Consider the following 24370-nt stretch of genomic DNA (forward strand, 5'->3'; position numbering starts at 1 on the left):
CAAAACATTTTGAGGTTTGTACTATCTTCATCTCTGCTTACACACAAGGAAACTGAGGCACCGGCTGGTTAGGTTCATCTATTAAATTCAAGTTATGTAAGTATTGAAAAGTGAAGCTGGAAATTCATACCATGACCCACTGCTGTATATTACCTACTTTGATGCCTTCCTCCCTAAAATGCTCAAGTGTTGAAAGTTTATCTCTTCAGCTAGGTTTGCAAGCCTTGGAAGGCAAGACCATACCACTCTCCTCTCTATGCTCCACGAAACCTAGGATTTAGTTTTGCACATAAAACAGACTTAATATAAAACAGTTCAATAGTAGTTATCTCTGGGTATTATGATGAATGCTTAATTTTAGTTCTTGTAGAAATATAATATTTATCATTAACATTTTCCCATTCTGTGGATTTTCTCTTTTGGGCATGTATTACTTTTGTAATAAAAGAAAAAAAAGTATTTGTTACTAAGGCACTGTTTAAAATCCATAAATACATAAAACAAAGGGAAAAGAAAGGAATATAAACAAGCAAGGGACACCCACATGGACATAAGAGGCAAGTCAGAAGGTTTGGCCTGAAGACTCGGGAGGGCTTATTTCTCCTTACCTTGCCTCGGGAAGCCGCAGGGCCCTGGGAGCCCTAAGAACAGGGCACATATTCAGACAAGGCAAAAGCAAAACAGTTGACTTGTTAGAGGCTATCAGAGAAATTTCCAGAAACCGTGAACTCTTCATTTCTCCATACATTTTAAAGAAAACTTAGATATATCCACTTAATTATTTCTGCAATTTATTTGCAAAGCCTAGTTCTTTACTTGGGCTCCTCAGGTAACGGCTCAGTCCTGTATGAGCACTGGGTAGAATTAGGAATTATTTACTAGGGGTCGTTCAGCTCTACCTTTGAAGTCTAGCAGCAACGTTTTTCCTCTTAAATTAATGCAGTGGATTTTTATTTACAGAAGTACAAATGTGAAAGATCATACCTTGACATGTAAATTTTTTGGAAGGAGTTGTGAGTAATAATTTATCTGCCATTTCTCCAGGACCAGCACAGCGCGCAATTCCAGGTTCTTTGTATTCCGATTTTACCCAGTCCGATAACCACTGCATGTTACAATCACAGTAAAGAGGGTTGGCTCCAATTGCTCTGGAAAACAACACCACAAAAGCACACACACATACACACACACAGTATGGAAGTATTGTTATTTCCTAAAGGAACATAACTCAAAGTGATGCTCAGTAGAAAATCCCTATAGATTTACTGATAACAATTTAGAAGAAAATGGAAACATCAGGGATTCGCCATTTTCCTGAATTATGTGCAGCTGGGATTTAGAGACTTGTCACCAGTCTTAAAATTTACCTGGTCTTTACAAGGTCTTCTTGTATTTGCAGAGACAGGTTTATATTGGATGCAACATCACCCGACATGCAGATTATACTTAGTTCATTCATCAATTATTTACTGGGAACCCAATCACTATGCCAGGTTTTGGGGACCCAAACATAAATAATACATTATTCCTAACCCCAAAGAACTCCTTCTGCAGAGGTGATTAACATATACTCAAACATGCAAATCATTGGCATTAGAAGTGCAACAGTAGAAGTATTTACAAGGTGACTGTGAGCAGGGTCACCTTGTAAATAACTTTCCTGGGAGGCTGGTGGTTAAAAGTATGAGCTTTTACACAGTTAGATTCAAGGAGGCGGAAAAGATTGGGAAGGATGTCTCGGGGTAAAAGGCTACTAAGTGCAAAGTCACAGAGATAAGAAAGGGCATGAAATAATAAAGATGCACAGAGCCAGTTCACCAGAGTGGATCTGGACCTTCCCTAGGTGTCAGTCCCTTTATAAAGTCCTTTATTTTAGATCTGTGGTTCCCACTCACATTTGCAGTAGTAGTGACAGCAAAAGTAATCAAGATGATAGCTAACATTGATTTTACAATATGCAGGTACTGTGCTGAGCCACTTATACAAACTACCTCATTTTGTGCTAAATGGCAACTTCATGAGGTCAACGGTATTACTAATTCATTTTACAGATTGTGAAACTGAGGCCAGAGAAGTTACTCCATGGGTTTTGTAAATTTGCCAAGCTTGGCAGAAGTAGTCCATGCATAAAGTGGCGTTTAAAATGGATTAATTTTGATTTATAATCAACTTGTGATTAGTAACGCTTCTAGGCTATAGTCTAAGTACAATTAAACTTACTCTTTCATGAAGAAAGGCCCCAAATATACTTGTAAAACCATAATACTTTATACTGTCACAGTTTTAATGCCCAACTTTAACCAAGAATTGGAGTACAGTAACTGTTATGCTCAGATTAAAACCTTTCTTCTAAATTAAAAATGAGCAAAATTATGTTTTGAGTCACCTGGTGCCACCTCTACTGACATTTGCTAAGTCCTTACTCTGCAAGGGGATGCAGTGGAGAAAGTGAATGGAGCAGAGCTCTTTATGATCTAGAGAGTCAAAGACAAATGCACGAAGAAATACATGACAGAGCAAGGCACATGGCAAGAGATATTCAAACTGCCCCTATCGTTGGTGGCGGTGCTCATGCGAGAAGTTGGTGCCTTCCCTGAGCTGCCTTTTCTGATAAGTCACCCTAACACTAGCAGAATGGCTACTTTCTTCTTCTATTTTTAATTGTTTTTAAGGTTATGTATTTAGTTTGAGAGAGAGAGAGAGAGAGAGAGAGAGAGCACGTGCGTGAGCAGGGGAGGGGCAGAGAGAGAGAGGGAGAGAGAGAGAATCCCAAGCAGGCTCCACGCTATCAACACACAGCCCGGTGTGGGGCTCAAACTCATGAACTGTGAGATGGTGACCTGAGCCGAAACCAAGAACAGGACCTTTAATCAACTGAGCACTCAGGCGCCCCTGGCTACTTTCTTCTTAATGTTGCGTACTCTCCCAGACAGTACCAAGCTCTGCACCCCTGAGCTAGAAGCCTTCACCACACTCTATCTCATGCAGATGACATCCATGGAATTTGTAGATGAGTAGCCCTGGTGTGGACTCTGAGGTAGGTGCTGGAGTTCAGACATGAAAAATGGAGGTTTTTCTTCCTGGGACCCGATGGTTTAGTGGAAGGGATACTAACTATAGGCACCCAACAGTCTGACAGACAGATAGACAAAAAAACCTACATTGATTAACAGGGCCCAGTAAAGCACATTCAGATATAGCAAGATTGACTATTGGCTCCTCTCCTCTGCCCATCTCCCTTTCTCAATTGTTCACACGTATCTTCTTGGGGTTTAGTGGGGTTTGGAGAGGAAGGCAAAGCCACAAGATAACATGACAGACAATTTCTGGGGAACTGGGAGGCTGGGATACTACTATTTGGGCCTAAGCATAAAAACCACCAGGTGGCGCCAAACCCACCCTGACACAAAGAAGTTTTAGATCCAAATGTGTTCCTGGAACTTCGTTCCAGGTTTGCCATGACCTTAACACTACAACTATAAATAATACAATAATGGAAATTGGCCCAGAAGAGGTTTTTTTGGACCCCATTTATCACATATTTTATATTGTTTTATTCTACTTGCAAAAAATAGGGAGGTACAGGGTCCTATGAGACAAGAGCACAAAGAAAAGGAAGAAAACAAAACAAAACAAACCCCACAACATTTCACCCAGTATGAGAATTTGACAATTTCCTCCTATCATACTATGAAGTCTTGAACCATTTCTAATTTATTTTTTTGCATGGTGCCATATCCAGTACTCAGTAGTATTTGCTACATAAATGAGTCTGGTTTGAGCATATCAAGATAGGCTTCATAAAGGACATAATATTTAGAAAGTCACCTGGATGATACAAGGTTTGAACAGACTGAATTGGAGGGGAACTGGTATTCTAGGATCAGAGAACGTTAAGAGAAAATGCATAGCTAGGAAATTGGAGAGCCATGTTTGTAAGAAGACATTATTAGGTAAGTAAAGAGAATCCCACTCCATTAGTTAATGGAGAGTAAGGGCCAGAAGAATAAATTAAGGCTATCTTGCAGAAGGCACTGCATCTAGACTGAAATCTTCGCATTTTCTTTAAAGCTGGAACCAATCACATCTCATGATGTGACAAGAAAGGGGTGGCAGAGGGCTGTATGTTCCAAACTCACTCACCAGGGAGAGTTTGACCCTAAACCCACATTCATGAACTAGGTACTCACAGGTGTGATAATGCAGAAAGATCATTAAAAGCACCTTCGGGCACAACAGAAATGTCATTTCCATGTAATGAACTAAAAGCAAGAAAAAGCAATATTAAATTTCTTACACGTCAGCGAGTTCAGAAAAATTCTAACACGTGTGAGATTTTAGTTTATACTAAGCACTTCAAATCAGCACAGAAAATATGATCTATTCAAGACATGGTCTTGGTATAATTAGGTATCTATTTGGGAAAACGAAAAGTTCTTATGTCACATCATATGCATAAAATCAATTCTAGATAGATGAGTTAAATATAAAAATAAAACTAAAAATGTATTTAATAAATAGAGATCTCCTTTTTATGAACATAGGATGGCAAAGGCTGTCAAAGCACTATATAAAACTCAGAAACCATAAAGGAGAGTGATACATTTTTGACAATGCAAAATACATCCATAATTAATATGAAAGACAACCTACAGGAACAGAATGGAAAATATCTGAAAAATATATAAGACACAAGGATTAATTCCTTAGTAAAAAGACCTGCAAACTTAGAGTCAAGTAGTAGATGCATAAAGACATGTATGTTAATAAGGAAAGACAAAGCACTCAATAGAAAATAGGAAATGATATGATCAGACTCATGGAATAAGAAACACAAATGCTCAATAAAAGAGTAAAATATGCACAACTGCTCTAGTTATTGGAATTTCAAATTAAAACAGGAATGGAAAATAACATTCAACCTATCCTAGAATTATTAATATTATTCAATATTTGCCAGAGTGCTTTGAAACAGGTACTCTATTAAAACAGGTACGCAATCTGCCATAGAACAAGAATGAAAGGATTAATACTATTCAGTATTTGCCAGAGTGCTTTGTAATAGGTGCTCTATTAAAGGGGAGTTGTTGGAAAATAAATTTGTAAACTGACAAATCCTTGTTTTAGGGGGGGGAACTTGACAGTTACTTTTGGTATTCTCCCAGTACAGTTAACAGTAAGGTGAATGTGTAGGATGCTTGCTCCAGCCCTGTAAGGGATAACGCAAGTCTGGAATCAAGCCACGTGATAGCAAAAGATGAGGACGATTAAATAAGTTATGGTTCCTTCGTCCTATGGAATACTCTGTGCCAGTTAAATAGTTGAGGGATATTTCTAGATGATGGAACAGAAATAGTCTAAAGCATATTGTTAAATAAGATGAGCCAATGACAGAATAAGAACAAATCCTATTTATGTTTTTTTAAAGTTATATAGCTGTGGGCATACACATACCAGCATATAAAAACAAATGCATATAAAAGAGGACCGGAAGACAAGACAAAACTGTTTAATTGTTAATTCTGGGTGAGGGGATTGTGACTGAGAATCATATTTCATTTCATATATTTAAAATACATTTTTAGAGTAAAAATGTACTCATAGATAATGCAATCTTTAAAGAAATGAACATTTCGTACATTTCTTTCAAAATTAGTTGGATCTATATGAAACATACATATTATCTATTGCCAAATAAATGACCACACCAACAATGTGGTGTTCTTCAAATAAAAGCTGTTGAGTATGATATGGGGAAAGAAGTAATCTTCCTATTTTCAAATTTGCAGTAAATCCTAATGTGTACATCAAAAATATCCCCAAATCATTAAAAACACAAGTCAAAACTCAGATCCCCGAGATAAGAGATATTTCGCTGCACATAAGATGCTTACAGTAATCGAAGAGACTTCAATCCATCGAAGGTTCGAGGAGGAATACATCTCAAACGGTTGTAACTAAGAATTCTGAAAGCATACATAGTCGATTTGTTTTACTCAGATATCCCCAAATGGCCAAATGTCATTTTAAAAATGAAGCAGTTAAGAAAAGGGTTGTTTTAGCATTTTATAAATTGAGAATATCGATGCATAATACTTTAATGTTTGTGTTTTCACTAATACAACATATTTATTTTTAAATACAGTCTAGAATGCTTCCTTCCCCAGCCTATTCCCTCTCTCAGGTGGCTTTCCTCAGAAGTCTGTCTTAAGGATCTCTTCCAACCCCACCACAAGAGTAAATTATTCTTTGCTCCTTTTATAGAACCCAGCACTTTAACAATATCTGTATTTGTTTACTGAGGTTTTGTTTGTTTCTCCCAACAATATTTATATTCCCTGAGGGCAGACTCTCTATCTGGTTAACAGGGAACATCCAAGTGCCTAGAAAATGCCTTTAGTCCAGTGAATTGATAAACAGTCCATATCACATTTTCACACTCACAAGGTGAGGAGCTGGGTCATGTTGCTGAAGCTCTGATTAGAAAGGGTGCTTATTCGGTTGTTACTTAAGTCTCTATAAAAGAAAAAGAAAAAAAAAAGGAGTCTACTGTTACCAGAGGAAGTGAAATATTAGTGATTCTTAGAAAGAGAAGGTTCTTCTTGTTCAGTCACAGCTGCACGGTTAGCACTCAGCTTTTACCTGAAAATAACGAAACACTGGATAACCCTCTGAGGTACATCGTAATATTCATAATTATTCACGCCCCTGCCGGTTGAAATTAGAAGCGATGATATGTTTCGCTTTGGCCACCGCAGTAAGTGCGGGCACTGGTGCCAGGTTTCAGTTCAAAACAGAAATTTTAGAGGCTCCTGGGTGGCTCAGTTGGTTGAGAGTCTGACTCTCGATCTCGGCTCAGGTCATGACCTCAGGTTTCGTGAGGTCAAGCCCCACGAAGGGCTCTGTACTAACAGTGTAGAGCCAGCTGGGGATTCTCTCTCTCCCTTTCTCTCTGCCCCTCCCCTGCTCACACTCTCTCTCAAAATAAATAAATAAACCTAAAAACAAAAACAACACAGAAGCTTTGGAGTGAGCTCACTTTCCCCTCTGCTCACTGCTCACTGCTTTGCAAGTCCTGTGATGTTTCAAAGCCAGTGCCTGTGCCTTGGTCCCAGAGCAAAGGCATGTGACAGGTGGAGGCCACTCACAACAGACACATCTTATGCGTGACAAATAAACCTTTGCTCATGAAGGTTCCGTTGGTTGCACATCCTTTATCTTCCCTGTTATATATGCTCCTTGATACACAGTCAAATTTGATAACTAAAAGAACTCATTTAATTACATCTGGAATGCCATAATTAAAAACTTTGCCCTTGGAAAAAAAAATCACTGGCGTACTGTAGGTCTTTAACAAATATCTGTTTAATGAATAAGTTAACGGGAGAGATGTGGATTTTTTACCCAGTGCTATATGGCTGTTTATACAAGTGTACCGGTACTATGGGCTGTGATTTATATTCAGTTAACACGATCTTATTTTTATTACATATAATAATAAATATGACCATATATGATACATATAATACTTATTGTACTATAATTACATTATAACATATAATGTAATATAATAACGCATAATAATGACATATTTTATTGATATACATTAAATATCTTTGGCAATTTTGCATTAGGAAAAAATTAGTGAATATAGCCATACATACATTCATACAGTGATATGTATATATTCTCTGTTTTTTTAACACAAAATGCTAAATACATAAATAAAAGTAAGATTCATGAATAAGTGAAAAATTATAGGTCATAATTTATGATCATTTTTTTTAAAGTTTATTTTTTTTATTTTGAGAGAGAGAAAGAGAGAGAGAGAGTATGCACAAGGGTGGGGAGGGGCAGAGAGAGAGGGGGAGAAAGAGAGGGAGCCCAAGCAGGCTCCATGCTGTCAGCTCAGAGCCCGAAGCAGGGCTTGATCTCACGAACCGTGAGATCATGACCTGAGCCGAAATCAAGAGTCAGATGATTACCCAACTGAGCCACCCAGGCACCCCAATTTATGATTTGCATGTGTGTGTGTATTCACTGCTTTTTTTTTTCTAAAGCAAAACATACAAATAAATGTAAGATGCAGAAAAGCTGAAGATAAAATATCAGTAAAATGAACCTACAAAATTGTGAAATGATAGGAATACTATAGGAACTTAATAATTCATCTTCTTAGCTGCTGAAAACTACATAAATTTAGAAAATAAGTTAAGTATATCTATATTGGCAGAAGTTACCTGAGTAATTTGAGTTACTCATGAGTCATTGGTAAAGTCATTTCTGGATCTACAAATTCTCATCTTTCATTTCCGACCTGGTCTTAAATAATTGCATACTGTTCCATAAATGACCCAATTCACCTGAAGTGACCGTCTGGAAATTGCAGTAATTTAAAGGTTTATTTAACAGAGCAAAATGTATGCAACCAAGTTCTTGCTGCTACTAAATAAGTGACTAGGGCCAGAACAAGACATCTTAGGGGATATTCTCCCTTAATTTAATCATTGGTCACTTAAACAGTCCTACATACTTTTTACAAAGTGATTTTCTTACATGTTTAAGGGAAATTGAAAACGATTAATAGTACTTTAACCAACCACAACCTTGCTTAAGTCAAGTTTATGTTGAGAAATGTAACATTTTCTGTGATTTATGTTTCTAGAATTCACTAATTAGGAATAAACCTTCTTATTCTAGGAACACTAGAAATCAGCCTCCTCAGACAGCTGTATTCACTCGAAAATCATATAGGACTTAAACTAAAGATAAAGTATTTCCATTTCCATTTACTCCCATTGCTGATTTTTTTTTTAAATTTTTTTTTTTCAACGTTTATTTATTTTTGGGACAGAGAGAGACAGAGCATGAACGGGGGAGGGGCAGAGAGAGAGGGAGACACAGAATCGGAAACAGGCTCCAGGCTCTGAGCCATCAGCCCAGAGCCTGACGCGGGGCTCGAACTCACGGACCGCGAGATCGTGACCTGGCTGAAGTCGGATGCTTAACCGACTGCGCCACCCAGGCGCCCCTGATTTTTTTTTTTTTTTGATAAGTTTTATCAATCACCAGCAAGGCTATTCTAAGTGTGACATTATGTATAGTAAGATTACATCTTTTTAAAAATATTGTGCATATAACTAGATCAAAATGTTGGTATATTTAAATATAGTCTTGTATTACCACTTAAAAATCCATTTACATTAATGAAAGAGAGAGATGTTATTTTACAAGGACATTAAACAAACTGAAAAAAGAAAAAAGTCAATGTCTGAAATTTATGCCCAGAATATCAGCATCTTTGTCAAGTCTACTTAAATACTGCCCAAGTAAAATGAACTTTATAAAATTAAATTTGAATACCGGAAGCCCACAACTTAACTTAGAATGTATTATAAAAGAAAATGAAACCTAATAAAATGCATTTTCAACGTTATTACTATCCATGACCTTTTGCTTAAAGTCAAGAATCAAGCCATTATTTTCTATCTTTCTCTTCTTGGCTTGTCATAAAATAGCCCATATTCATCATCAGTCGAAGTATCCAAATTTGCTGCATTTCTGTAGTTCTTGGCTACTTAGGCTTTATCATATTTGTACTTTGAATTAGAGGAGGCCCTTTCTCTACGATGCACCATTGCCTGATTGATATTCAATGAAGATGTAGCTACTGATCCAGAACCGCAATGAGCAAGTAGGGAGGCATCTAACTGTAAACGATTTATCTCATCTGAAAGGTTCACTGGATCTTCTGCCCGTTGCTACCCCCACTTTCATGAAACAGAGTAAGGAGTCAAAGATGAAAATACGCAACACATTACTTACATAAGTGTTAAATGTTTGTAGTTAAACAGCTCCTTAGGAACCAGTGTAAATTGGTTCCCATCCAGATACCTAAAAACAAGAAAACAATATTATCTTTTTTGTTTTTTCTAAAGGAACAGAGGTGTGATATAAAATAGTTGACACTATTTCACTCTTAACTGAGGCAAGAAAGCACTTGGCAATTCTGGCTTTAAAACATCATGTTCCTAGCTGGGGTTCCTATTTAAAAGAAGTAAAGGGGAAAAAAGCAGAGTTGTCCAATCTAGTAGAATTATTTTGTGGATCACTTAGCATAAATTACAAAACCAACGAGATACTGGTGAGTGCAGTTCTTTGAGGTTTATGTAACGAGGTGAGTCATGTGTCCAACTGTGTGTCAAGAAGAAGGTTCATTCAATCAACCATATTTATTTGGCCTCCTGTGTGCTTGTATTTACACGGAGACAATACCATGAAATGCATTCGCTACTGACAGAACCTCACCACCGAGGGCCAAGACCACTCTTCACTGCCTTAATAGGGATCCATACACTTAGCAAATAACAATGGATGGTTTGAAGGAGATACTTAGGAATTTGGATGTAATCAGATTTCAGTTAAAGATATCTTGAAAATAGTTTTTAACCACTGTATATCTGCTTTGTGACAATAATTTTAGAAGGTTTCATAGAACATCACCACCTTTATCAAGGACACAATATAGCATATATATGTAAAAGTAATAAATAACCACACATATGTGAAGTTTCCCTTTCTGACCAAAGTCAGCAGAATAATCTGCAGATAGATGGACTCTGGGCTAACTAGCAAGCCATAAAAATAAATGAATGTGTAAAGTTCTATCCATAATGTCACAAAAAAATAAACTGCATCTCAATCAAGGCTGTTTTTTCCCAGAATATAGATGAGGAAGGGTAACAATGTCTTTCAGCAATGTAGGCCATCTCGCTGTAGATGTGCCTACAAACCACTGTGGCACCTTGGACACAGGCCACCTCCTACTCCAGTGTTGTGGCAAATCTTAAGATCCAAGGTTGAGGTTATTAGTATTTTTGCTGGATATAGAAATCGCTGAGAAATTACCTCAGATAATAATCTGTTTCAAATAGTTCAAAATAAAAAGTTATATAAAAGGCACAACTCATCAAAATATGTGTTAAATATGTAACCAAGAGTCAGGCATATGTTATGAGTTCTTACTATGCTTGCTCAAATTTTCTGACTTTGTATTTCTTCTTTGACTCCTCTTTCTGTCCTCCACCTAAGTATTTCTTGGTACCACTAGAGGGAAGCATAATCCCGTATAGTTCAGTACTCTCCCTTTATTCTGGAAAACACCATAACAGAAAGCTAAAAAGATTCAGAATGCGTGCTACGGATGTGTACATGTAAAACAATCTAAGAGGGAAATTACATGGAACTGATTAAAAATAATAGATACCAATTGTTTAAAACTGTCCAATAAAACGTACTTTTTTTTGCCAAATTCTTTAATAATTTAATATAATATGCAATGAAATTTTTCTAATACACACATATATGTGATTGTAGAGAAGGATCCCGCTAACTTGGTATGATTCTAAGAATCAGCTCTTGGGGAGGTAAAACTTGAATTCACAAGAGACTAGTTAATACTTTCCTCATCTCTATAACATATTTTGTTAGAAAAATATTACTTTCTAATACTTTGTAAGGAAACAGATTGAAAATTCAACTGTTTGACAGAAGAAACATATGGACGGCAGAGACGGGATATGAATCAAGTAGCTTCTCAGATGAAATTCAATAATGAAATTAAAGAATAAGTTTAAAATTATTTGCTAGGCATTGGGTAGAGGCACCAAGGTATGGGCCAGTTAAAAAGATGGGATTCCGCGTTAAAAATGATCTGTTTATGCCGAGTGTTGTGTTCTTGGCTGGGCTGTTCCTAGAATCAATGTTGAGCATACAGAGTACTCTAAAGGCATCTGGCTTCCAACACTGGATGGAGAGTAATCTTCTGAAATAATACTTACTAAAATAAGAATTAAGTATTTAATTACACACACACACACACAAAGTAGTGCTTATTGTCAATTAACAACTGTGATGGGTGGCCAGAGAGAGAAACTGAACACTTCACAGCATTTCAAATCTAAGAGAGACCTTCTGCATATATGTGCTAAGATCACACCTTTTTTTTTTTTTTTTTCTTTTTTCTTTTCTCTATGTGTTCAACTCAGGACCAAATTTGTAGAACTGTGCATGATTTGAAAATAATTTCCCTGGTAACTGAAGCGACATCTTCTTAAAACTCATTATGTATGTTCCATGTTGCCAAAACTTTATCAAAGCTGCTCTTTTAGAACGCTTGTACTCATGTATATGAATTATAGGTACACGTCTGCACAAATTACATTAGAACCTAAATCTTTTGTTTTGTTTTTTTTTTTTTTTTTTTTGAGAGAGAGAGAGAGTAGGGGAGGGGGCATAGGAGAGAGAGAGAGAGAGAGAGAGAGAGAGAGAGAGAGAATCCAAGTAGTCTCCACACTTTTAGCATGGAACCTGACACGGACTCCATTTCATGACCCTGGGATCATGATCTGAGCCAAAATCAAGAACTGCATGCTCAACCAACTGAGCCATCACTAAACTTAAATCATTTTTGCTACACAGTTTCACATAGAGAAAATAAATAGGCAAAATGAGTCAAGTGCCTTCATATCGAGCATTTGTCCATGGTACATAAATATACAGAGTATGGAATGGAAAGGAGCATTCAGGCTTCATAACACTCAAGCAGCTTGTTCTCATTCTGTTCCACATATATAACATGACACAGAGAAGAAAGTGTGCCTGGTGTTTAGTGTCTAGATAAGTGTATACTGACCATGTAATATGTGGTCATAAATCAGTTATGAAAATGTTAGGGATAATTGGCCTTATACCTTTTATGATCAAAAGGATGCTAATTCAAGGCCAAAGGGCAGTACCTCTTTTTAACACAGAGATTATGCTAGCTTCTTCTATATTCTAGATATTTATGAATTCCACGTGGGAAGATACAGTGGTAAAGAATAATTAACCAGATAAACTATGGAATATCCCAGACACTGTAGAGCAACTAAAAGTACAGCATTTCCTAAGGTGTATTTGCTAGAACATTAGTCTTGCAAGATAGTCTATGAGAAAAAGGATATACAGGCAAATGAGTATTGGAGTTACCTTATATTTTACCACCCTCTCTTGGAGTGTCACAGTGCACCTTAGCATAACATAGACACTGAGAAATCATGCAGTGAATAAAAGAAACACAACTGAAATTTCCCAAGTGCATCTAAACTGCCTTTTTGTAAAAAATTGTTTATTTGTTTATTTTGAGGGAGAGTGCAGGGGAGGGGCAGAGAAAATCCTAAATAGGCTCCTTGCTGTTGGCTGAAAGCCCAATGTAGGGCTTGATTTCACAAACTTTGAGATCATGACCTGAGGCAAAATCAAGAATAATTGGATACTTAACCTACTGAGCTACGCAGATGCCCCGACGCTGCCTTTTATATTATCTGTTTAGGGTTTTACATGAAACTATTTAATGCCTACAGAATGGAATTTGGAAACGGGACTCTACATTTTGTTTGGTTTCCATTTCCCTTGTTGAAATATTAATTGTTAAGGAAACAGACAAGCTCTACTTACAATTCAGTGACATCTCTTGGAATACCTTTGGGCAAGACCTTCAAGCCCTTGTTGCTACATCGGACGACTGTATCCAAGCATGTACATTCCGTGGGGCAGCGAGACAGTGGAGAACAGCTATTGTCATCATTTCCTAAATTGCCGAAAGAAATACAGGAAAGCCCAGATTTGTGGCTTTGAAAATGACAGAAGCGATGTTATGCTTTTAGCTTAACAAACACAAGAATCTTGAGTCATGTGATCGCTTATACACATAGAGGGCATTGAGTATTTACAAACATAGAGGGCATTGAGTATTTCCAAACTGGGACCATACGTTTTGTACAGCACTGTTTTCAGATTGCCTAGGGCAGGATTCCCGAAAATAATTCACAATGTATATTATCCATACAATCATAACAGTAATTTTCTCTGCTCAGTTATTTATACAAATTATACTTTTAATTAGAATATAGAAATGTAAACTGAATTACGGAGGAGTCATTAGGACATAGGCATGAAGAAACATAGAGGGATTAAAATGTTTAGCAGAAAATGTAAATTTTTTTTAAGTTTTTTTATGTTTTTTAAATGTTTATTTATTTTTGAAAGAGACAGAGAGAGTGTGTGAGCAGGGGAGGGGCAGAGAGAGAGGGAGACACAGAATTTGAAGCAGGCTCCAGGCTCTGAGCTGTCAGCACAGAGCCTGATGTGGGGCTCGAATTCATGAACTGTGAGATCGTGACCTGAGCCAAAGTCAGATGCTCAACTGACTGAGCCAGGCGCCTCAAGGCCCTCATTTTAAAATATAAGGCTCAAAGGGGCTCTCTGCTTACTGGTAGTAATAACAGAACCTGCTCTACCTATCTTATGTGGCTATTGTGAGAATCAAATATGATGATACATATAGAGCTTTAAAAAGCGAAAACTATTATTTTTGTTAGGTTTACTAGAATTTATTTTATTTATTTATTTTTGGGGGGAGAGAGAGCTCGACGGAGTGCAAGTGGGGGAGGGGCAGAGAGAGTGGGAGACACAGTGTGAAGCAGGCTCCAGCCTCTGAGCTGTTAGCACAGAGCCTGATTCGGGGCTTGAACTCATGACCCGTGAGATCATGACGTGAACTGAAATGGGATGTTCAACCAACTGAGCCACCCAGGCGCCCCTAGAATTTCTGTTTTTTAAGTCAATTGCTTTTCTCCTTTGCAAATGACAGTTACTAAAAGAGATGCTTAGAATGATAAAGAAAAGTTAAAATGAAGCTATATAAACAGTACCAACTACAAGTTGAAAACTGGACAATTTAAATAAAACATTCAGAAACACAAAGCAAGTAGACTCAGGTGAAAGCACAGTCTGAGAAAGTATGTGCCCTGTTTCTAAAACAAAACAAAACAAAACAAAACAAAACAAAACAAAACAAAACAAAACAAAATGCCCCAAACTATCCCTTTGTGTCCCCTAGCATTGGACCAGTCATTTGAATGCTTGGTAACAAAAGATTTAGCAAGGTTTTCTTACCATCATCACACGTAAAGTCTTGAATGGCAACATCCTGGATGGGGATTTCTTTGAGGAAATACGGTTTTTGACATCGAGGATTTCCGGTTACGATCCTTTTCTTCCTGAGCCATTCCCCAAGCCAAGCCAGGTAGCAGTTACAGTTAAACGGATTGGCCAACAGGTTTCTAAGAGCCGCATGCAAACGATGCAGGGATGAGTTTAGGGGGTCATTTTCTTACCTCTCAAAACCCCATGCTGCCATCTTTCCCACACTATTTCTGCTGGAATGATGCCTTCTGATTCTTTGTATTAACCACCCCTCATCCCCATCCCCCATTCATACTCAATCACAAGCAACATGTGGGATGCATTTTTTTGGCTAAAATGTTTGCTTGGAGGAACTTGAAAAATAACAACACTTTCAAATAAGAATCTTCAAATAATTTCATGGAGAAAATAAAGCAAAGTAAGCAATTCGGAGGTTTATGCAGGGGATCCTGATAGATATCTCATTTAGAGAGAATTTAAACTCGTCAGAGATCTGATTTGCTGTCAAACTTCCCTGCACTGATAATGCAGTAATTTAATATAAAGATGGAGGCTGATTACCTTATATTATTGAGTTTAACCTGACAACAGCTATTTTATTAATTTATCATTTCAAGATTTCCATCCCTTATTTGCTCCAGAGAATAGGTTTCCCATCTAAACTGACAGCTGAGTTGATTAAATGCCAGTTATAAAAATGAATTTACTTCTACAAATCTCAATACTTTTGGCATCTCACCACTTCAGCACAAACCTATTGACAACCTTATTATTTATAAACATGCCATCTTTAATATGCACAAATTAGTCACTCGATGTAAAGTGTCACATTTTATGTAGAAAGAGGATTAAGTACTTTACTGATGGATGGATGCTTCCCTCAAATTATTTCTGCAGTGACTCGAGCTATGTTGAACATGTTTTCTGTTTTGTTTTTCCTTTCTAACTACCTTTCCAGTTAGATTAGTATATTTAGATGCCACCATCACTAGGAAATCAAATCTGTTATAAGATTTATTATTTCAAATACTGCTCTTTAGATAATGACATATAAGAGAACTAAAATACATTGTTTAGAGGGTTTTGTTTGTTTCTTTTTTTAAAACAACACCTTCTGAGTTCTATCTATGGACCTACAAATATTCTTTATTTTCTAACTGTCTACATAAAATATCCTCTTGGACAGGCTCAACCTATTTCTTCAATATTTTCCTAATGTCATTGTAAATGCCCTCCAGTGAACAGTCTCTGTTGTTGGTCTGGCCATCCTAATGTCGCTCCTGTCACTGTGAATGATCCTTTTGAGCATAGTTTGTTGGCAATAACCCTATCAGCTCTGTTTTTATGGTATTTACACCGAAAAGACTCCGATGTGAGAACACTGGGGAAATCTACTACATTTCTGTGATTTGCAGTGCAATCAAGTTATAAGATTAAAATTTATAAATCAAGTCACATCACATTACTATAAAAATAATTGAAAATATTATAAATTTTGTTAAATTTTAATATGAGAGGGTAGGTAATATTTTTAGAAAAATTAACATAAATTTAACATACAAATTTGTTGAACACTAAACCCTTGATCCCATTTTTGTGAAAAGCCTAATAATGTATTAAAATGCTATTAATAAAAGGAACAAATATAATACATTGGCTCAGTAATACAGAAATGAAGAAGATCTTTCATACTTACAGGGTAGATAAAGAATGCAGAGTATCAAATGCCCCTGGTGCAATGGTAGTGATTTGATTATCATATAAAGAAAGCAAACGCACAGAACTCAGTCCTATGAAACTGTCATTGCCAACACAGCTTATGCGATTACTTCTCAACATCCTGAGGGAAAGGAGAACATTGTTATGGAGAGAAAGCATCAAGCAATCAGTTTTGCCCATCTGAGGATCCAAATAACCCCTCTGCAAATGTGTGGCATTCATTACTGTTTTCTGAGTGATCTCTTGTCATTAGGAATTGCTGTGGATATATACCAAAAAATGCTTAGTTTGCAATGATTGCACTCAGCTACAAAAAAGCACGGGTGAGCCTCACGTGGACTCACAGCCCCATCTGATGAGGGTAGAATGTCTTCCTCTGATGCTATAATTATGTTTGCCTGATTACATAATGTCCTAATTCACCTACAGCTCTCTGAGCCCTTGAAGGCCTGTGATTTGTGTATTCACGGTAGCATTACATCTGAGGTTTAACAGAAAGGAAGCAGAAAAGAATCAATAGTCACACACAGCAGATGGGGAACCGAGAGCGTCTCAAGGACTTAGATGCCAAGTCAATGTCAGCATAGGCTGGGGAACCCAAACTAGACTGAGCACCTGCAAATCTTGCACACGTTATTTATGAAAATTATTTTATCATTTTAAAGTTTGGAACTTAAAAAGAGGCAAGAGTTAACAGATCCCAGTTGTTCACAATGAAGTTTAAATCTGCTTCTCTCTCTCTCTCTCTTTCTTTTTAAGTTTATCTATTTATTTGGAGAGAGAGAGCGATCACAAGCAGGGAAGGAACAGAGAGACAGGGAGAGAGAAAGAATCCCAAGCAGGCTCTGCACTCTCAGTGCATGGCCCGATGTGGGGCTAGAACTCATGGACTGTGAGATCACAGCCTGAGCAAAATGAAGAGTCAGACACTCTTGAGACTTCTGGGTGCCTCCAAACCGGCTTCTCTTGAAAGAATCCTGACCTCTTTAAATTTTTAGCAACTGCCATTAATAGGATTAACACTGATGTCTTTTCCTTGTCACTGCTGAAGTTTTGGCTCCATTCTCAATTCTTTGCTGAACTGTTTATTTGTGGAGCTTAGAGAAGGAATGGAAAATGTCTTAAAAAGCCTGTGAAAATGAATAGTTGCCATGAATCTTATTCAGAATTGCTGAGGTTATTCTACTTAACTTTTCAAGGCATGTGTTGAACACCTTCCTAGAAGATCGCAGTATGTTAAAAAAAAAAGAGGCAAAAATAAGTGAATAACAAAGGGTTCCTTTAAAATTCTAGGTTGCTCTAAGAAATACATAAGAACTATCAACTTTCGCATTCTGTTAAGTCACATATAGGGAGAAAGGATGCTGCCTTCCTTGTCAAGGAATAACTTTACGTTAGGAAACAAACACACAACAGAGAGGTATTTCTATCCACACTATCATTTGCCATAAAGTAATAAAGAGTATTTGGTCTTAATCTTGGTGGAGTCATGGACCCCTGGGAGAAGCTAAAGAAAAGTTTTGCTCCCTGTTACTAGAAAAATCCATAAGTGCACATATGTACCACATTTTGGCTGCAATGTCAAATATTCAAAGACACACTGAAATCTGTGCACATATTATTAAGAGGTTTATTAGTCTCAAAGAGTTAAGAAGTCTAGGGATAATGGGGGTGTCTTGTCAAAATCTTCATAGTCCCAAGCCCAAAGATATCACTTAGAGAAATACATATGTCCAGACAAACCTACTTTCGTCCTTTGAATACTGAGCTTGGCTCTAAAATGCTCTAGTATTCTTGTGTGGCCGAGTGGGTTAAAGATAGAGCCACTCACATCTGTTTGTGCCCAGACATCTGGGGCACAAAAACATCGCTAGAAATATAATGAAGGAGAAAGTGAATTTAGAGGACCTGTCTCAGGGAGAGTCCTGCGAAAGAAACTGGCCAGAAGAAAACACTGGAATAAGCTGCTTGGGATGGTGTTATGAACTTGACTGTGTGTTTCAAAATTCATAGGTCGGAGTCCTGAGCCCCAATGTGACCATATCTGGAGACAGGGTCTTGATGGAGGTAATTAAAGTTAAATGAGGTCCTGAGGGTGGGACTCTAATCTTTTAGGACTGGTGTCCTTATACAAAGAGGAAGGGACACCACAGCATTCTCTCTCTGTACACAGAGGAAAGTGCATGTAAGAGTAGAAGGGGAAGGTTTCAACTACAAGTCAAGAAAGAAATCTCGCTAGAAACCAACCCTCTCGGCACCTTGATCTTGGACTTCTAGGCTCCAGAACTGTGAGAAAACAAATTTCTGTGGCTTAAGTCATCAGTCTGTGGTATCGTGCTATGGCAGCCCAAGGCAGACTGATGTAGGCGGGATACAGACTCCTTCCTCACCTGCTTCCCCTCCTCTGCCCAACCCCCACGCTGCCTCTTCAAGAAGGTGCCAGTAACAAGCAGTCCCTCAGCTATCTTCCAACAAAAGATGCTTCTGCTTGTAGGATTCGTGTTTTGCAGAGTCGCCTGAAGCAGCCTGGCCGAGGGAGGTGGGGGCAGGAACAGATGCAGCCGCCTGTGGTGTATTTTCTCTGCTCTCCTCTACCCTCTCCTCGGCATCTCCTCCATAAAAAGGCTAAAAGACTATTTGCATAACGTTTTGAAGGGGCTCAAGTTAGTCTGTGGGAGGGCTGCAGGCTAGCCCTGCTGGATGTTAGGTTTCACTCTATCCCTGGGAGGCTCAGGAGCAAACGTCTACACTCATGGGCAGACATTTTCAGTAGGACTTGAATTCAGGATGCTAGGAATACATCCACGCCTGCCGGGGAAATGGTCTTCTCCCTCTGCGCCAGATAAAGAGCAGGCAAGGGATGTCCTCAAGTATCCACCCTTCTGGTTGTGGCTCTGAGGGACAGGGTGACAGTTTAGGAGAGACAGTAGAGTGTGGACCTCTCTCCACTGTGATCACCATCAGCTGCTTCTTGGTTACAAATAGTTTCCTTCATGTCCTCCAAATGCTTCAGAGTGTTGATTTGTACATCTTCCAATTTTAGGTTGCCACTTTTGTCAAACATAATTATATACTTCCGAGAGAATAAAAACTACATATATGCACCATAGAAAATTCAAGTTAACATAAAGTGCGGTTTTTGCTATTCAATCCAATCCCTGTCCTCTTTGGTCAACAACTTTTTGGAAACATAATGAATTTCTTTGTCCCAACCTCCCTACCCCCGAGCAAGTAGGCACAACTCTTAGCATGTTGCTTTGAAATAGACGGTTCACGATCTACCGTCAGTCAGTCTCTTTTTCACTAAGACCTCACAGGAGCAGACAAAGGTGGTTTCCAGATGAACCGTTAGTTATTCTGTGCCACAGGGGTTGGATTGGATTCTGAAGCTAGACCCCTGGGGCCAAGAACGAGTGTTAGATGGAGGTGTTTGATGAAAAGGCAAGAGAATGAACATTCGGAGGCAGAACCAGGGAAGGGAGGAAATCTGCACCAGCACTGGAACAAGGGCAATCTTTTTTGCTGAGGAATCAGCCATCGGGAGACATTCTCGATCTTTTGCAAGCAACACACCGAAGTCTGGGGGATTCTAGGAAGGGAATGTTTGCACGCACAGGATGTGTGTGTGTGTGTGTGTGTGTGTGTGTGTGTGCGCGCGCACGCGTGTGTGTGTGTGTATCTGTAAGAGAGAGATGTAGACAGACGTTGAGATGGTAGGGTGAGGAGGAGTCTGAGCTACTCCCCCACCTGGACTTATAATGACCAGTGAACTACAGTGCTGTGATGGAAGAATCACAATGCAGATGAGAATACTTACAAAGTTTTCAGGCTTTCTAATCCCCTGAACATCTTATGCTGAACGTTTTCCAAACGATTACTCGTGAGAAGTATTTCATTTACACCTGATGCTCCTTCAAATGCTCCCTCTTCAATGTCTGTGATCTTATTGTTGCTAAAGTTTCTAAATTAAAAAAAATGTTGAAATCAAGATTTTAAGCTATTTCTTTCAACAAGGGCACTGAGACAACATGTCAGACCATTTTCTTGTACTAAGCAAATTCTTCCATAATTTCCAAGCTTTTCACTGCCCAGCACCACAGGTTCTGAAAAGACACCACACTTCCTATTCCATTGAACCAAACTGATGATAATATTGGGGGAGAATGTCTATGGTGAAAAATACCAGCCCAATCAACGTCAAAATGATCTTCAAGGGTCACTAGGAGTCTAACATTGTTGAGGTCAGGTATTGAGTTGTATAAATCTTTATATTCAGCACAATACTTCAAAAGGAACTTTTTAAAGAAATGCCCCAAAGACTACTGAATGAATTAATGACTAAAAGAAGGCAATTGGGTAGAGAGAAGAAAGATGGGTTAAATGTGTGAACATTTAGATAGCATCAGAAGTGTATCAGAATAGGGGCGCCTGGGTGCCTCGGTCGGTTGAGTGTCCGACCTTGGCTCAGTTCATGATCTCACAGCTCGTGAGTTCGAGCCCCACGTCGGGCTCTGTGCTGACAGCTCCGAGCCAGGAGCCTGTTTCAGATCTGTGTCTCCCTCTCTCTCTCTGCCCCTAACCCACTCGCATTGTCTCTATCTCTCTCAAAAATAAACATTAAAACAAAAATTAAAAAATAAAAGAAATGTATCAGAATAGGGGTTTGTTCCCAGTAAAACTTCTTATTGTAATAATGTGTCAAAACAGCCAACTTAACTGTCAATATCCTGTGTAACACAAAATACTACAATGCTTGCCCAGAGGGCAAAAACATCCAACTGAGGTAACCCCTTGCTACAGGTTCTATCTTTCCTTTTCTCATTGCTCACTCAAAGACCCAGAATGCTCCCAGAACAAGGATCATTTTTATGTATCGCTTTATTCCTCTCAGAGCACTGCATGTAGGAGTTGCTCAATAAATATGTGTTGACTTGAAAGGTATGAATAAAAAGTAAGAGCAATCAGAGCTAGTGAAAAGGAGAAAAATGAAATAATATGAAACTCTTTGGGATGCAGTATAATATGGGAGTCAAGTGCACAGGAAGTAGACTACTCTGCCACTTAAAAATCAGTGTGACCATGGGCCAGATACACATATGAAACAGAACAATGCTCCTTTTCTCCTTTCAACGTTTCCTCTCAGATGGAGGCTGTTCCATTGGCCTTACATACTTGACCTCTGTTCTGTCCCTCCCACCCTTCCACCTCCTCAGGGGAGGGGAATATTGTCTGAGTGTTACTGAAACTGCTGAGTTGATAAACTGATTTTAAAATATGAGTTGTGGATATGTAGTAACACAGATGAGCTATCAAGTCAGTTTACCAATCATTAATTTTGACTATCTTCTAATGAAAGTTTAATGAAGCAAAAAGTCAAATAGTTGACATGAATGTGCTGAAAGAGATATAACAGCGTGGTTTAGGGAATAGTAAAGGAAGTTACAAAACATTACCGCACCCATTTCTAATGTGCTTAGATTGCTGAATTCCTGCTGTGGCCACATAACAAACCAGCTGTCTGAATTAAAATAAGAGGCTAGGGGCTCTGTTAGAGAAAACGTGGTTGGCATCGCTTGAAACTCCTCTCAGAAATTACCCTAAAATCATGTCACAGGTAGTCATTGTATGGAAATTTCGCCCGGCCTTTTATAGTTTCCAATCTCCAAAGAAATCTGAATAACATTGCAAAGGGATGTGAAAAACACAACAAAACACCACAGAAAATTTAAAAGGTGGCTAATGCACGGCTTACATTTTACGTAACTGCGGAAGTTTCTTGAAGATTCCTGTAGCTTCCAACACTGTGAATTCATTATTATTGAGACGCCTCAGAAAAAAAGAAACAAAACTTTCATTACCAACAGTTAGGAAGGGATTAGATTTTATTTCTGATAACAGAGTTGTAAGATCATTTAATAATTATTCCAAAGTAAAATAGAGAAGACATGCCACAGAAAATCTGTGGAAGTACTCATTTTTCCCCATTTCACTCAAACTTCAATGATCAAAATAAAATATGAAGAAGCATATAATAAGGAAAACCAATGATCAAAAATCAAAACTAGCTCTCACTCAGTAATTTATAGAACAAACTTTCTCAAACTTTTTTCCACTATTGTCTCTCCTCCCCCAAAGCATTTTTCTCCCAAAAAGCATTTTAAACCATTTTTTCTAACCACTTGCTGCAAATATTTTTTACTAATGGATTTTTTGATATGCAGTTTATACCATAAAATTCACTCTTTAACAGTGTACAATTTAGTGGTTTTTAGTGTATTCACAAATCTGTGCAACTATGTTTGTTGCCTAATCCCAGAATATATCCACCACCAAGAAGAAATCTCATACCCATCAGAAGTCACTCTCAATTTGCTTCCCTCCCTGGCAACCACTAATTTACTTTCTGTCTGTATGGAGTTTCCTATTCTGGATGTTTCATACAAATGAATTCATGAAAAGTGTGGCTTTTTTCACTTTACACAATGTTTACAAGGTTCATCCATGTTTAGCGTATGTCAGCACTTCATTCCTTTTTATGGCCAAATAATATTCCAGTCTATGGACACACCAACTTTGTTTATCCCATTACCAGCTGATGGATATTTGGGTTGTTTCTACTTTTTTTGATTATCATGAATAGTGCTGCTACCAACATTGGGGTAGAAGTTTTTGTGTAGATACATGTTTTTGATTTCTTTGGATATTTACACTGATGTGAAATTGCTGGGTTACATAGTAAAGCTATATTTAACAATTTGATGACTAGCCAAACTGTTTTCCAAAGATGCTGTGTCATTTTATATTCCCCCAGCAATGCATGAGGGGGTCCGATTTCTCTCACCTGTTACTGTCTTTTTTTGCTTTTATGGCCATTCTAGGGGATGTGTTACCTCACTGTGGTTTTGATTTATGGTTCCCTAATGCTTGATGATACAAAGCATTTTTTCTTAGGTGCTTATTGGTCATTTGTATTTCTTTTTTAGAGAAATGTGCACACAAATAATTTGAGCACTTTTAAATTGGGTAATATACCTTTTTTATTGTTGAGTTGTAATAGCTCTTTATATATTCTGGATAGAAGTCCCCTACTGGATACATAATTTGAAACCTTTTCTTTCCAGTACTGATTTTTAAATGTATAATTTAAAAAGCTCCTAATTTCTTAAAACACACAAAAACTTTGCTGAATAATAAATTAGATGTTAGTGCTGTAATTCTTAATTGACAAGTAAGCCTATTTAAGCTGTTATCATGCAGGAAGATATAATTTGAATTATTGTTTGTAATAATATTGGCAATACACACAACTCCCTATGTGACCATAAAATAGAGTTCAGGCCTTTTACTGCATGTTCTTCACACATTTCAAAAAAATCCTGGAGCTATGAAATAGATTCAAAAAGTAACAGGAATAAAAAAAAAAAGTATCACTACAGCCTCGGGGTAGTTTCTGTCATCCCTTTGAAAGCATTACATTATTTGAAATTACTCAAATTGCTTAGAATTCATTAAGTAACAGGCGCGAATATAGGCATGGTGGGAGATAAACCATAAAACACAATCCCTGTCATCAAGGAGCTACAATCTAGTTGAAGACAGAAGGGTTATGCATGCAGAAAAGGAC

At 37.9% G+C, this 24370-nt stretch overlaps 1 protein-coding gene across 12 annotated transcripts in view; it reads right to left on the reverse strand.

Moving 5' to 3' along the window:
* Positions 1 to 24370, reverse strand: part of SLIT2 (slit guidance ligand 2) — a 374968-nt gene that overhangs the window by 63869 nt on the left and 286729 nt on the right. For 6 of the 12 annotated variants that reach the window (XM_045056548.1, XM_023253261.2, XM_023253265.2 and 3 more), the window contains 11 exons: positions 22499 to 22573; positions 20564 to 20707; positions 16724 to 16867; positions 14998 to 15164; positions 13498 to 13630; positions 9826 to 9894; positions 6445 to 6516; positions 5895 to 5966; positions 4191 to 4262; positions 985 to 1148; positions 609 to 641 (listed from right to left, as the gene is read on the reverse strand). In XM_045056548.1, coding sequence (XP_044912483.1) covers positions 609 to 641; positions 985 to 1148; positions 4191 to 4262; positions 5895 to 5966; positions 6445 to 6516; positions 9826 to 9894; positions 13498 to 13630; positions 14998 to 15164; positions 16724 to 16867; positions 20564 to 20707; positions 22499 to 22573 — 1145 coding nt within the window. The remainder of the gene's footprint in view (positions 1 to 608; positions 642 to 984; positions 1149 to 4190; positions 4263 to 5894; positions 5967 to 6444; positions 6517 to 9825; positions 9895 to 13497; positions 13631 to 14997; positions 15165 to 16723; positions 16868 to 20563; positions 20708 to 22498; positions 22574 to 24370) is intronic. The other 6 variants (XM_023253270.2, XM_023253268.2, XM_023253269.2 and 3 more) reach the window with 1 other exon arrangement.

Source organism: Felis catus, chromosome B1 (genome assembly GCF_018350175.1).
Source record: "Felis catus isolate Fca126 chromosome B1, F.catus_Fca126_mat1.0, whole genome shotgun sequence".
Taxonomy (NCBI): domain Eukaryota; kingdom Metazoa; phylum Chordata; class Mammalia; order Carnivora; family Felidae; genus Felis; species Felis catus.